The sequence below is a fragment of the Mastomys coucha genome, unplaced genomic scaffold, assembly GCF_008632895.1.
Source record: "Mastomys coucha isolate ucsf_1 unplaced genomic scaffold, UCSF_Mcou_1 pScaffold12, whole genome shotgun sequence".
NCBI classification, from domain to species: domain Eukaryota; kingdom Metazoa; phylum Chordata; class Mammalia; order Rodentia; family Muridae; genus Mastomys; species Mastomys coucha.
The window spans coordinates 20,580,462-20,596,043 of record NW_022196894.1 but is presented as its reverse complement, the minus strand read 5'-3'; the positions used below and the strand labels follow the sequence as shown (position 1 = coordinate 20,596,043).

Below are 15,582 nucleotides of genomic sequence, written 5' to 3'. Positions count from 1 at the left end.
ACTGACCTGAATATGTGTTTTCAAATGTGCAAAAGGCATAGTGAACCCGCGTATGTGTATATAGTGTACAGAAAGCCAGCTGAATCCAGGTCTGTGTTTCTGTGGCTTGTTGGATTCTTGAGAGTCTCAAACCACACTGGCTGCTGCACAGAGGCAGTGACGCTGTGGACTACACCGGTGCTTCCAAACCAGCTCCCACACTGCAACAGCAACCGCTCAATTGCACTGAAATACTCATCAGCTGTGGCAACAAGGCCTTCGTACCAGAGCAGCGGAGAAGATTCAAAGTCAAGTATGCTGAGCCTCCTGGTGTCTGAAACCAGTGCCCCTGGAAGACAAGGCCACCTGCAATTCTACTGCTAATATTTATTCTCTAGAGCTACCATCTTAGCTCCTAAACTAACAGGCTTCTGCTCATAAGGCAACCTGGGATAGATACACAAAAGTACTTTCTAAACAGTAAAATACCCATATCAGATTTTATTATTACCAAAGAAAACGGGAAAATATGTTCTCTCAAAGACAGTGAGGTCTTTGTGTAACTTTAATTCATGTAGCTCAGTCTCTAATCTACTTGGTTTCTTTGAGATCGTTGCTATAGACACCATGTGTGTTTAGTGGGGCCTGGGAGCCGGGCTCTCATCATTCCTCTGCATGCTGTGTGTCCATCCTGCCTGATGGGAAGACTACCCATCGGCTCACAGGAAAAAGAAACAGGAGTCAAGAAAAAAAAATAACAACAAGATGTATTTAAAAACAGACTACTCCAGTTGGCATTTTGAAATAGTTAACAATTGTCTCTAACCCTCATCTGGTTTCCTTTGCTCTGGCGTCCTCTGAGACGTTACTCCTGGAACCTCAGGCAGCACCAGACGTTAAATCCCCAGAGGGAGAGGTATTAGGTAACCTTCTGCTGGTCATTGTTGTCTGAATGCAACAGACTGATTCTCAAAACCTCTAGTTCATGTCAGGATGATCGTCAGGGGAAAAAAGAATTAAGCCAAACTTGCATATTGAAAATAATGAAACACACGCACACACAAAAACCCCTGCAGATAATAAATATCGCTGATCCACCTCTTTCAAAGTCCAGTTTCTTCACTCCTAATAGCCCTGCAGTCCATTGTATACCTTCTGCACCGGTCCTTGTTTGAGAAGCTGCTTGATACCTGCAGAAAGAACGAGTAAATGACTTCATTAACGAAAATGTGGCTTCTCTGGAGTTGCCAATTTCACACGCAGACACCTCCAAACACACATGTGTGATCTCTTGTTTCTTTCTCTCAAGCCCCCCCCCCCCCCAATCTCGTGAAGCCCTGGGAAATGAGATCAGATAAAAGGGGAAGGAAATCACCTCAGCTGACCTCCAACTCCTCCTCCCTTGCTGTTTTGCCAGCTTTCACCCCTTTACCCGTTTCCTTATCATTTTATTTGTTTTTGTTTGTTTGTTTGTTTGTTTTTCGAGACAGGGTTTCTCTGTGTAGCCTTGGCTGTCCTGGAACTCACTCTGTAGACCAGGCTGGCCTCGAACTCAGAAATCCGCCTGCCTCTGCCTCCCAAGTGCTGGGATTAAAGGCGTGCGCCACCACCGCCCGGCTCATTTTAAACACTTACACCACGGCATGTTCAGCTAGCGCAGAGAAGTTCACCCTGAACCTCCAGTCTTCCCTCCCACTGACATCGCTTCTTCCCTTCAGTTTGGTCTGGCTTCTTCATCTAAGTGACTCACTTCACAACCCAGCTCACACAGCCCTCAGTGAACACAGTGACAGCAGGGCTTCTTAGTGCTCTCCAGAGAAGGCCTCCAGGCATGTCTCCTGGCTCCAAAGGGTTTTGCTATTCTCCTTTCAGACAGTCATCCCACACCACACACACACACACACACACACACACACACACACACACAGGGTTTTGCTATTCTCCTTTCAGACAGTCATCCCACACGAGACATACACAAACACACTGTACCTTCTTTTGCTTCCTCTGTCAGCTGTTCTTTTGGAAAGTCCACATCAAAAGTGATTATCAAAGAGCCCTTGATGTTATTGTTATCAAAGTTGGGCAGCCCTTCCCCTTTCTTCCACAGCTTGGCTCCTGGCCTGGTGATCTTGTCCCGGGAAATATGGACCTGGAAAGCAAAAGGAACACAGTGGAACAGGACAGGCACATCAAAGTCCATCACACAACTACTACTGGGCACTGGGGACAAAGCTAGTGTCGCAGCTCAGCAGAGAAGAAAGGTGGAAGGGCAAGGTTGACAGCTGGAGGCTCGGCAGCAGAGAGAGGACAGTAAGAGATGGCCTCTGGCTCTGATGACCCAAGAGCACATGGCTACAAAGCTGGAAGGGAGGGTGTTTACCTTGTGACCATCCAGGTGAGTTATGTCCATCTCAAAGCCAACCAGAGCCTCAACCAGTGAGATGGTCACATTTGTGTACAGATCATCTCCTCTCCTCTCAAATATCTGGTGCCTGAACAGAAAAAGGTAAAAGCCATCAGAGTTTAAAGTGCTAGAGAAGTCCTGCAAAAAGATGAACCCCATTCATTCAAACACTAAGTATTTGACCTGCCTTTACATATGGCATTTCTGAGATTACAGAGCTGGGTAAGTCTTACTGAACTCAATTCCTAAGTACCTTACAATGAGCACAAGTACACAAACGTAAGGAAAAAGCATTAATCATTAGGTTATGGAAAAGAAACACCATGCTTGGCTGGGTTTTCAGTGATTTCCCAAGTTACAGATAAGGTGAGACTACTAAGTTCAAGGCCAGCCTGGGCTACAAATTGAGATCCTACCTCTCAACTCTCTACCCACACCTTACCAAAGGTACAAGGTTTACTGAGGGAACTGATTTAACTGATCTAGTTTCTCAGGGAAGCTCTGAGGGAGACAAGGCATACAACAAATTATCACCCAACACAGAGGGGGAGACCTGGGAATAGGGGCCAGTTCTGTATCATCGGGTGGGAACAGTTTCAATCAAGCCTAAACACAGACCTATTACTGGTTTCCAACTAGTTAAAAAGAGAGAATATTAATAAGTCAGAAAGCCTGAGTACTGGGTTCAGGCAGCACTTCACACTGGAGGGAAAGATTGCATATTAATATGACTGAATGGCTTTTTTATGGAAAACAAGTGCAGCATGCCTTAATTCCTATTGCAGACTGCCTCCCCATTTCATTTCTTGTGGTCTTTTTGTTTTTGTTTTGAGATAAGATATCACGAATCCCAGGCTAGATGACTTTGAACTACTGATCTGCCTGTCTCTGCCACCTGGAAGGCATGACAGGCATGAGGTAACCAGCATGGCCTACAGAGGACGGTATGCATGTGTACAGCACTCTACCAGCGCTCAGCTCTCTTCAATTCTTACCCAGTCTTTCCTTCCAGCATCTTTTGAATTTTTAAGTCCTAAGTAAATAACTGAAGCTCCTATCGATACCCAATCCAGGGTATCGCCTCCTATTTTTAGTACTGTTGCAGAGTTAGAAACAATGACTTACGGTAGGCATAAAACAGAAGACAAAGTGAGGACTCACTACCCCTGTAATCACTCAAGCAAAAAGCAAGGCTGGGAGTCCTTTCCCAGCTGATAACTTACTTGACAACTTTGATTCGGAACCGTAAGTCTCCAGGTTCCCCATCCACATGAGGCTCACCTAGTCAGGGCAGTCCAAAGAAGAACAGAAGTTACACAAGCTGAACGTGTACTTACGTGACACTTCGAGTAACTTTTAAATCCACTGCCTCAGGCAATGTCTCGGTGAAGTCTATCTGGGAAGGCAATGCCTTCACTGCCTCCACATACCATGCAGCCGTCAGGTTATGTGATAAGGCAGAAATGAATTATGATAATCAACAGCAGCCTCTCACCTTCTCCAATGAAGGGGTATTCCATGCCATCTCTCACCCCAGGCTCTATTTCCACTTCTAGTGTTCGTTCTTCATTCACTAGTCTGAGACATAAGGGGAAAGAGAATAGTAACAAAAGCCTAGACAAAGCAACTCTACCTCTGTGCTCCTTGGAAGCCTTTTCTTGGATGGCTCCCTGTGCTGTTTGCCAAGGCTATCTGGGCCTGTTTAGAGCGTCCAGTGCTAACACTCAGAGCAGAGTGACTCTGCATCACACAGACATAAAGATTTGTGCTTGAGGTCAGAGCTGGAGGGAAACAAACATCTGTCGCATGTAGACACAAGACACACATGGAGGGACTTTCACTTACTTGACATTAGGGCACTCGTCACAAACCACTTCCTGGGTCATTTGGAAGCGCCCTGGTCCCAGCTGTGTGGTTCTCATCTCTTGCCGACAGTTGCATTTCCGTTTGCCAGGAGCCTGCCTGGCTACAGGCTTGTTTCTAACTACCTAAGAATACATGAAACAGCCTTTAGTTTCTCTCTCTGGAGTACAAATCAACCCCCACACAGGGCGAAAGAGAGTGTATATTTAAATGACTCTGATCTCAGTCCAAAGCTGTAGGAGAGGAGAGAGGGGAAGAAGAGACTAATACCAGGTATTAATACCAGCATTTCCAAGACACACCAGGGCCACTGAATTAAAGGGTTCACAGGATTACTATGTTATGGAATCAGGTAAAGCACAACCACCCAGAGAACAGCCATGGCATTCAAAAGCTGCCACGTGGCTACCTCCCAGTTCTATGAGCAATCTCTCCAGACCACCTCTTTCTGTTTTAGGCAACCCAGCCCAGGACTAATCCCCAGCACTGTCACCATTCAGACACATACATAGTCACATCACATAGTGAATTTGTGGCCAGCCTGGGCTATGTTATCCTTATCCCAAAAACCAAAACCAAAAGACATATTTTAGAGCTGGACAGACAGTTCAGTGATTAAGAGCACATCTTGCTCTTGTAGAGGATCAAGTTTGATTTCCACTATCTTCATCTGCTGCCTTGAACACCTGCACTCATGTGCACACACACCTATACAGATATACACAACATCTCATGGCACTGTGCCCAGGTAGTGAAGTGACATAGACGTCTGGAGAAAATGCCCACAGCAGTGCTTACACGCCTTTAGACATGCGCACAGCCATCTATCTGCCCTGTAGGGAGCTCTCACTCTTCCCATGCATAGGCCAGGAACCGGCAGCACATTCCCTTAAGTCGAAAGCATGCAGTCTAGCTGCAAAGCCCATTCCAAATGTTACAGAAAGACAACCTCAGGTGAACGAAAGCCAACTTTTACTAGAGAACACAGAAGAGCTTTCTTATTTTAGAGCAGATTTTTTATATGTAAGACTCAAAAATGAACAATTAAAGAGCAGACTTTTTCACATTAAAATGAACACTTGTACTAGTTAAAATAAATCTTAAATACCATGTAAAGATTGTGTTACATTATAAATGGATAGCTATATCTGAATTACGGCTCACAAAAAACTTCAGAGCAAAAATGAAGCAGTCTCACAAATCAACAAGGGAAAGACAAAGCAGGGCACATGGTGAAGGAGCATCTCACAAGAAGAAACAAACAGGGCCAATGAAAGGGATGCTTAGCCTAGCTGGAAATTAAGGAGCACAAACTAAGACCACAGTGAGATAGCACCCCATACCTACTCTAATAGTTCTAAATATTAAGAGGGAGCAGGAACTATCCCATACAGACAGGGGTGGAGCAAACATGAACTGCCGTGGCATGTTGATTGTTGGCTTGGATAATTTCAAACATACTATGGCATTTTCGTGTAAAGCATAAACGTGTTGACACAACCCAGCAATTCTACTTTCACACGTATCCTTGCTTGTGTGTAACTAGAACATGTACAGGAATGTTCACGTATAAGACTCTTTGGGAGTTATCAGAAACCTAACCCTACTACTGATGGTCACAGAGAGACTCTACCCAGCAGACTGGCAGCTACAGGCAGCAACGATGACTCACAGAGACAAAAGTCTGCCTCAAAATATAATGAGGTGCCATTTTTACAAACTCAAAGACAACAACACTTTGATTAGGTTCAGATATGTGTAATAAGCCAGACAGCAATGGTAATAGTTATCTCTCCAGTAGGTAGGGCCTGGCAACAGCGCACAAGCAGGCACAGGCAGGGCATACTTTCACTGAGTTCAGTTTGTGACTACTATGAACTGATGATTTCAGCTCTGTGTCTGCCACTCCCTCTCATACAAAAAATACTTGAAAATCTCTGACTTGTGGTCCAAAGTACAAGTTCTATGGGTCACTATGGGTAGGTGTATTGTATGAACTTACTTCCACAAAATTTCCTGTGTACACTTCTTCCAAAGTGACTTCTAGATCTACGATGATATCACTTCCTCTTGGAATATTCCTGTCCTGCTGACGAGGGGTTCCTCCAAACATGAAGCCAAAATCTCCAAAGAAGCTGTGGATACAGGCAAATTCATCAGGAGAAAGGACTCGGATCCTATGGCTCACAATTGTTGATTTTCTTCCCCTTGATAAAATATTGTTCCTGCCAGCACACTATACAAAACAGATAATTTTAATATACTGGATCTAAATATAATAAAAATGTTAATTTACATAATTTAATTTACAAGTTGCTGCTCTGCCCCCAAATACTCTTTAATACAATATGTTCCATATATAACATCCATACACTAATGCACAGTATATCAAAGGATTCAATGTTAGACTTAATCAATGGAATAATCCATTTAAATACTGAGGAAAATCCAGATATTATAGATATACTGAAAAGGGGTATAATATATATAATCTGGTGTGATTTGGACTTTTTGGTTAATGTAAGGAATTTCTTTTTTTGTTTGTTTATCAAGACAGGATTTCTCTATGTGTCCCTGGCTATCCTGGAACTTTCTCTATAGACTACTCTGGACTCAAACTCAGAGATCTACCTGCCTCTGCCTAGGAGTAAAGATGTGTACACCACACTCAGCCTAATTTAAGAAATTCCTTAAGGCTAATCCTGAGCATCTTGAATGTATTGTATGTGTTCACTATATCTGCTCTTTAGAGATTATTAGTCTTGATGAAGAAGCAACCACTCTACAAAAACTTCAGGCATGTATTTAAAGTTGAGAAGCAAAGCCCCAGGACAGTTCCTGTCCTTAGGGAAAAGTAAGTCTTGGCCTGAGCAAGGTCAAAATTAATGTTTGAAAGTAACAAAAGAGCGACTTTGAGATGGACAAAACCAAGTGTTTTTCTTGATGGTCGAGGGAGAGGCCCTTCCTTCCCTGACAGCTCAACAGACAGAGCTGCTGTTTGTAACTGCATTCTTACTTGAGGGGGAGGCTCTAGAAGCCTTTGAGAATCTCAAGAGATGAACGCTCATGGCATACAAGTGCAGACTCAAACACTTTTCTGTTTATAATTACAGAGCTGAACTGGAGTAGATCTCCTACTTAAGACATTATGATGTATGGAGATTCAAATGTCTCACAAGGAGGAGTTCAAAGTGAGGAGAAATACTTATTAGCATTGCAGCTATCCCAAATTCCCAGAAAGCCAAGTGTGATAGGAGATGAAGAGACCCTATGAACTGCTCCTCTGATGGTGCCTGTCATAGCCACCCCTCTCCTGTCCACAGGATGACAGAGAGGCAACTCTACCCTCTGCTTCCAAGAGCAATTCAGTTAGTGCCCAGTGGTCCAGTCCCAGGATGTAATACTCTGTAGGTGGGCAAATTACTTACTGTGAAAAAATGTCCCCATGGGAGCTCTGATGGCCATCTTTCAAGCCCTCTTCACCGTAAGTATCATACTGTTTTCGTTTTTCACTATCTGACAGAACCTGGGGATAAATGCCAGTGGAGAAAATGTCATACTCTAAGTCAGTTAAAGTACTCTCATGTTTACAGCTGTTTTCCACTCTGACCCCGAGTTTCTAAAGCTTTCCAGAGACTGTGATTTTCATTATGTATATGGTATTAAGGCTTGTTTAAAGTTGTTATTTGTTTGTTTGTGATTTTTGAGTTAAGGCCTTGGTATGTGACTCAGGCTGGCCTAGACTTCCAAATATAGCCCAGGCTGGCCTCAGCTCACGTTCTTGTTCTAGCCTCCTGAGTAGGATTCTAGACATGCGACATACGTGTGGGAAGCTCTTTGAGCTGACTGATTTCTTTGGTGCACTGCCTACTCCACACTACCCAACTCATCCTTTTAACTTCAAGTTGTCAAATCTGATTAAGTACTTTAAAAAACTGCATTTAAGCATGAAACTGTGACAGTCAAAAAGGTACCAGGAAAGGAGAGAGATGGACTGCTCAGGTTGGTTTTCTGGGTAATTTAATTCCAGGATGTATTCTGTAAGCTCCGTGATGTACTACATTACTAAACTATAAACTAGAATATATCCATGACAGGCTATCACTAGTAACAAATGCACTAAATTACTGTCTTAAAAACAGTTGCCTCTTGGGCTGTCAAGATGGCTCAGTGGGTAAGAGCACTGACTGCTCTTCCGGAGGTCCTGAGTTCAGATCCCAGCAACCATATGGGTGGCTCACAACCACCCATAATGAGATCTGACACCTTCTTCTGGTGTGTCTGAAGACAGCTATAGTGAATTAGGCTCGAGCAAGCAGGGCCAGTGGAGGTCCTGAGATCAACAGCAGCCACACACATGATAGCTCATGGCCATCTATACAGCTACAGAGTACTCATACACATAAAATAAATAAAAATAAATCTTTATAAAAATATTTATGTATGAAATTCCCACAATAAACTCCACTATTTTCTGTTAAGTTTAAAACTTAATTTTAAAAAGGACTAGAAAGGTGGCTCAGCAGCTAAAGCACTTGTTGTTCTTGCAGAGGACCTGGATCTGATTCCCAGACCCCATGTGGTGGCTCACAAACATCCATAATTCCAGTTCTAGGAGAATTCAATGCCCTCTTCTGATTTCCATGGGCAAGAGGCATGAACAAATGTGTGTCTACAGACAAACAAGCAAAATGTTCACCAATATAAAAACCAAAACTAAAACAGTTTATTAAGAAACAAACAAAACAAATAAACAAAACAAATAACAAACAAAAAAAACCAGGAGCTTAGCAGTTAAGAGTTCATGTTGCTCTTGCAGAGGACCCAAGGATTGGTCGCTAGCACAGCTTTGGAGGCATTGGATGCCTCTGGGCCTCTGCGGGCACCTCCTGTATTCATATGTACAAATAATAAAAATGAAGGTTGAAAATAAAATATCAAAGAGTTCTTTCATTTTAGAAACCTGAAGCATATGTACACACAGGTACTTCTGAAAATTAGAGAGCTTTAACTCTTCCTTTGGACATGTGCAAACTCCTCACTATGAAGCTTGGGCTAAGTTTAACCCCTGTGCTCAAGTGATAACATTTAGCTCAGTTTTAGGGGACTAGAGTCACAGGTACTTTCTACAATGCTGAGCCTACTTTAAGTGGGGGTGAGGGGTGGGTCGGGTGGTTGTTTACTCAACTAACATACACACTTTCAACTAGCTAAAATGCTAACAGTAATCAGTCTTCCTTTAGTAGAGGAAAAAAAAACCCTTTTGTTTGCTGGAGTCTTTGTATTCTATTAATATTCTGATTTGTGCACACTAATTTACCTGGGAGAAAGGCAAACAGGCTTGGTTGATACAAGGAAAAAGAAAATCAACAATGCCACAGAGGTAGTTAGCGTCAAATAAACTTCAGTTTCACAAGATAGGTATAGCCTGTCCAGGTCATGGATAAAGGCCACTACAGACTCATTATCAAGGGTGGTGGCACACAAAGCCAGGTGTGCTGAGCCCAACGTGGTCTACACACTGAGTTTCAGGATAGCCAGAACTACACACCTTCCTTGTCGCAAATTAAGAAAGAAAGAAAGAAAGAAAGAAAGAAAGAAAGAAAGAAAGAAAGAAAGAAAGGAAGGCACATGTGCATTATAAAGCAGTGAAAAAAAGTACAAATCCAGCTTTCTTAGAAAGTTTTTTTGGTTTTTTTTTTTTTTTTTTTTTTGGCTTTTTTGAGACAGGGTTTCTCTGTGTAGCCCTGGCTGTCCTGGAACTCACTCTGTAGACCAGGCTGGCCTCAAACTCAGAAATCCACCTGCCTCTGCCTCCCAAGTCTTAGACAGTATTTTTGAGTATTGGGCTTCTAGGAAATAATGATAATAATCATGGGAAACAGTACAAAATATGAAATCTGGACCTCAAAAGAAATAAAATGTTCTGGGTCATTTTAGGGGCTACCAACTCACTCAGATGTACACATGGTCCCAGTTAAGAATTTCTGTCAGAGGGGCTGGCAAGGTGGTTCAGCCATTCAGAACTCTTGCTTCTCTTGCAGAGAACCTGAGTTTGGTTCCTAGCACCCACATTAAGCAGCTCACAGTCACTTCTAACTCCAGCAGGAGAGCTGGCACCTCTTTTAGCATCTGTGAGCACCCACGAATACCTGGCAGACACACATAAATAGAAACATCTGTACTAAGGCAGGAAATGGAGTCTATGGATAATGGCTGTACAATCCGGGCACACACACAGTTTTCACTTATGTGCTATCTGCTTTCGAACAGAAACGACCTAAGGGAGGTTTCCCCGATGCTGGTCTTTTCTGCATCCCCAGATGGTATTCCTGGGTTTTTTATATTTTTTTTGTTTTCACGACTCACCTCATAAGCAGCACCTAGATCCTGGAATTTCTCCTGGGCTTGGGGGTCATCAGGGTTCCGGTCAGGGTGAAGCTGCAGGGCCAGTTTCCTGTATGCCTTTTTAATATCCTTTATGGAGGCACTTCGAGGTACCCCCAAAATCTTATAGAAATCTCGCCTGAGAGGATAGACAGGTAAGATTTCATTAAAGAGTTCTCAATTACATTTTTGAATTTGCTTTTTTATTCTTTGTACGTGTGTAATGTTCTCGGGTCATTTTCACCTGACTCCTTTGCCCTTTCTCACGCCCCCACTCACGCTGAGCCCCTTCCTCCCAGCAATCCCCCCTTCTACTTCCATAGAATCCTTCCCTTCTACATCATTTATTTGTGACCCACTGAGCTGAATTAGAAAGACACATGAGTGTGGGTGGGGAGGTATTTACTGGAGCCTGGCAACCTACCAGTGCCTGCATCCCTAAAGAAAAATGACTCCCCCCACCCAGCAACCATTAACTGTCAACAGCTCTTCCCTTGGGGAGGGAGGGAGGAATCATTTTTTTTTTTTTAATGTGTGTTTGTTCAAGCCATTTCTCTAACTCTCTATTACATTAAAAAATATTGTGTGTGTGTGTGTGCCTGTTTGTCTACATGTGAAAGTTGTGAGCTGCCTGATGTGGGTGCTGGGAACTGAATGCAAGCCCTCTGTAAGAACAGCAAGTGTTCCTAACAGCTCAATTATCTCCCAGGATGTATTACATTTTGTCCCTTTCCAGTTAAGTCCAACTATATAAGCATATAAGGGTAAAGACAAAGGTATATGTGACACATATACACATATATAATACAATGAACAAAAAAAGGGATATACCGGAATTTACAGTCTTAGTTACTGAAATGACCACGATGGGATTATGATTTGGAGGCAATTGAACACTATGTAAAGGACTGGTGGCCTTTCTTCTTTGAGAATTACCATCAGCAGAGAAACTATTCCTATGTTTATGGCTCCATGCTATTTCCAGCTAACAACCAAATAATTCAATTAACTCCCTATAATAGCTCCAAATATTTTTTTAAAGAAGAATTTATTTTATTTTTAATTGTGAGTATATGTGTGTGCTCATGTGTGGGTGTGAGTGAAGGTACCCTTGGTGTCAATTAAAGCTGGCTCCCCTGGATCTGTAGTTACAGGTGGCCATGTAGCCCAGTTACATGTGGGTGCTGGGGTCCTCCACTAAGAGCTGCAAGTGCCCTTACCTGCTGAGCCATGTCTCCAGCCTCACCCCAGTGATTTTTGACTATTTTTAAGGGTCAAATAATTTCAAAAGATAGTTTTGTTTTTCTTCGGCTTTTTTTTTTTTCCCCCGAGACAGAGTTTCTCTGTGAACCTCTGGCTGTCCTGGAACTTACTCTGTAGACCAGGCTGGCCTCGAAATCAGAAATCCGCCTGCCTCTGCCTCCCAAGTGCTGGGATTAAAGGCGTGTGCCACCACCACCCGGCAAGATAGTTATCTTTATTCACAAAGATTATGTCACATAAATGTCCTAAATGGTAGCACTTTTGGAGCATTAAAGATGGACTGACCTAAGGAGTTAAAATAGAGATTAAGCAAACTCCAAATAATAACCCTGAAGGAAAAGTAGCACCCATCTGGATGTAAAGATTATGGTATGTCTTGCTAGAAGAGAAAAAATATATTTCATGCATTCACTGCTAGTAATATTGCAAGAAGCTATGCTGGAATCAGCCATAAAAGGGTTCTTTCTCTGCAAGAAGTGTTAATAGAAAGCTAGAGTAAGACTATAAAAAGCATTCCAGGCAAGGGCCATATCTGGTTCATTGAAGAGGCCAGTACATACCCCGAGTAAGGTGAACATGTAAGAATGCAAACGACATCTATTCTTTTTGCCATAAGTTTAACCACTAGAATTTGAATCTGAAACAAGAATAGAAACTGAAAACATTACCTCAACAATGGGGCTAGGGAAGTAGTCACTGACAGAGTGTGGGGTTAATTTTTAAATGTATGGGGAGAATGAACCGGGGAAACAAGAGATAAGACAGAATATTAAAAAATACGTTTTATGGTCTGGCATGGGGCTCAGTTAGACTGCCTGCCTCAAATTCATCAAGTCCTGGATTCATGATGGCACGTGCCTATAATCCCAGCACTCAGGAGGCTGGGTTATTTTATAAACTCCTAGTCACACTTCTGAAGAGTTATTTAGTTATTTTAATTATTCTGTTAGGTTTCTGGGTTGGTTTTCTTAGACAGGGCCTCATGTAGCTCAGACTGGCCTTAACTCAGTATATATCTGAAGTTCATTTTGAACTCCTGATCCTCCTGCCTCTACCTCTCAAATGCTGAATTTATAGGCATATAAAACCATATATCCTTATATGGTTTTATACTATATACATTTTTTTGTTATTCTGCTTTCCAATACAGGGTTTTTCTGTAGCCCTGCCAGTCCTAGAATTCACTCTGTAGACTAGGCTGGCTTCAAACTCAAGAGATATGCCTGCCTCTAGGGAGGAACTCGTTACTGTTGTTTTGTTAAACAGACATGTTGTCAAACTGTCTTGTAAGTACTTAGATTATATCCATAGATTATATATGAAATATATAGAAATATATATGATATGATGCGACATATGATACAAGGTATATTATATTTATATATATTATATATGGTTATATGTTATATTCATGAATATAAGGCTATATTCATGAATAAGGTTATATTCACTCTCCTCTTTGGACAGAGAGGCTTCTTTCTACAGGAGCAGTAGTTAATGCATCAGCATAAGTGTTCAAAGGAATAAGTGAGTATTGAGAGATCAGTCTTTAACAGGACAAGTATTTCAACCTTCCGCTCCTCTCCCACACTCCCCAAGGTTCAGGGTAAGGAGGTACATCAAGAATGTAAACACAGAGGGTGGGAAGGAGTGTTGTAAAATTCTGTCTTCTGCAAATGGTACTCATAAATTCACTCAAGCTATGGTTACCTGAACAAGACCTACCTGAGCAAGCCAATACTGTTAGTCCCCATGTGAGGAGGCAGCACTAACTAACTGGATTCAGAGAGTTACATCAAGTTAGGAAGGGAACATATTGGGGTGTGCCCAGGGCAAGTATGTGTGTGTGGGGAGCAGGGACTTGTGGGTAGGTATATGCATGTGTATAAAACTTCAGAGAGTACATATAAAAGATTTAAGAGGGAAAAGGTTAAATGACAGCTCAGAAAAAATATAAGAAAAAAAAAGAGGCTGATATAATTCAGTGTCAACATTATTCTCCCCAAAGGCTGCTTTATGAATGACGATAATATTAAAAATATTAGTATTTGCCAGGAACGGTCATTCATGCCTGCAATCCTAACACTTGGGAAGTAGAGGCCGAAGGATCAGGAAGGATTTCAAGGTTATCTTAGCTACATATTGAGTTGGAGACCAGCAAACCATAACTTCCACATACAAAATTTTATGTTGATGTTTTAATAAATACCTTGGGTACTCATGGTTTAATCAAACAAAGAAAAAAACAACAAAGTGCAAGAAGTGTTAACGTTGAGAACTTTAAAGTATGTCACAAAGAAAAAAATGATAAGATTTAAGCAAAAAAGATAAAGAAAGAAAGAAAACAACTTTAAAAGTTATGCTAAGCAGTGAGTTTTCCATTGTGAACAACCTATAAATTGTCAAAATCTGACATCTACTAGCTTTTGATGTGTTTTTATTGTTACTTATTTGAAATAGGGTGTGATATAGGCCAGGAGAGCATGGAATTCATTCGGTAGCTGAAAATGGCCTTGAGTTCTGATCCCCCTGTTTTCACCTGCCCAAAGCAGGGATCAAGGATGCAAGCATTCTAGAACACAAGTCCGACATATCATATCCTCAGTCATCAGAACTATAGATAGGGTCGAGCATTTAAATGCTGGGAGAAACTCTAAGCCTGCTCTTTCTCCCTAAAGGTTGGCACACTGTTATCCCCAATTTCAGAACATTGATACAGTTCCGTCAAGCTTGTAGGATTCATAAGAGTAGCAAGAGACTAGAACCTCAGTTTTTATTGCCTGTTAGAGAACTGTTCTCACTCATACCATCCGGCTCAAGAAGGAACCATGGAGAGAGACAGCGAGGCAAGAAGACAGTTCAGGCTCGCTAGCCCAAGAAGGTGGGACTCTCTATCTCTCAAGCCAACTTTCTTCAGTCTGAGCTTGTTTTCTTTCTTTGCTCTCCTCATCTGACACGGTATGATGGCCCACCCACTTTAGTGTCAGCCTCTCGGAGGCTTGTCGCAAACTGGGTAACCCACCGGTGGTCCCACTCTGGACCTCAGACGTCAAGGACGTATCCTTAATCTCAACCCCAGCTTGACACTCACTGCCTTCATTTCCACTAGGAGTCCCATTCCTCAAACGTCCGCGTCCCTTCTTCTGCTCATAGCCACTTAACTCCCTCCAATCCCCAAACGTGGTATTTTGCTCTGCAACCAACCCCCCCGCTCTTCTCGGGGGAAACCTGGCTCTGCACCGCCAGCCTGGCCCGCACTACCCCGCTGTCCCTCCGCCCGGCAGTGTCCCTCCCCACTCCTCGATGCCACTCGAGTCCTTCTCAGACAGCGCCGCCCCTCGGGCCCCGTGCCGCACGCGCGGGAGCCCCCTTCCTCACCCGGCGATCACAGTCCCGATGAGGTACAGCAGCAACAGGCAGAAGGTGCTCAGGTTCTGCGGGGCCATGGTGTCCCCTGGTCCTACCCTCTCAGCCTCCCGGTGCCGCTGCGTCGGCTGACCAGCCCTTCCGGCCCAGGGAGGCCGCCTCACGCCGGGGTCTCTCTCTTGCAGGGCCGCGGCGACAGGTAGTGAGCCCCTTCCTCAGCTGCCACTTTCCGGGAGCCCCAGAGCCGGCGAGCAGCCAGGCGTGGGCCAATCGTCGCCGGGGACATCACACGCGGCCGCCACCCCGCAGCCAATCAGCGC

General features: G+C 43.2%; 1 protein-coding gene across 1 annotated transcript; it reads right to left on the bottom strand.

The window, feature by feature from the left end:
• Positions 1–465: 465 nt before the first annotated feature.
• Positions 466–15,568, bottom strand: Dnajb11 (DnaJ heat shock protein family (Hsp40) member B11). The gene is made up of 10 exons (XM_031363517.1): positions 15,275–15,568; positions 10,616–10,772; positions 7,675–7,772; positions 6,249–6,381; positions 4,229–4,371; positions 3,879–3,961; positions 3,607–3,664; positions 2,360–2,471; positions 1,969–2,128; positions 466–1,169 (listed from the first exon to the last, which is right to left on the bottom strand). Exons 1-10 carry the CDS (start codon positions 15,340–15,342, stop codon positions 1,105–1,107), a joined length of 1,077 nt encoding a protein of 358 aa, XP_031219377.1. The 5' UTR covers positions 15,343–15,568; the 3' UTR covers positions 466–1,104.
• Positions 15,569–15,582: the final 14 nt, after the last annotated feature.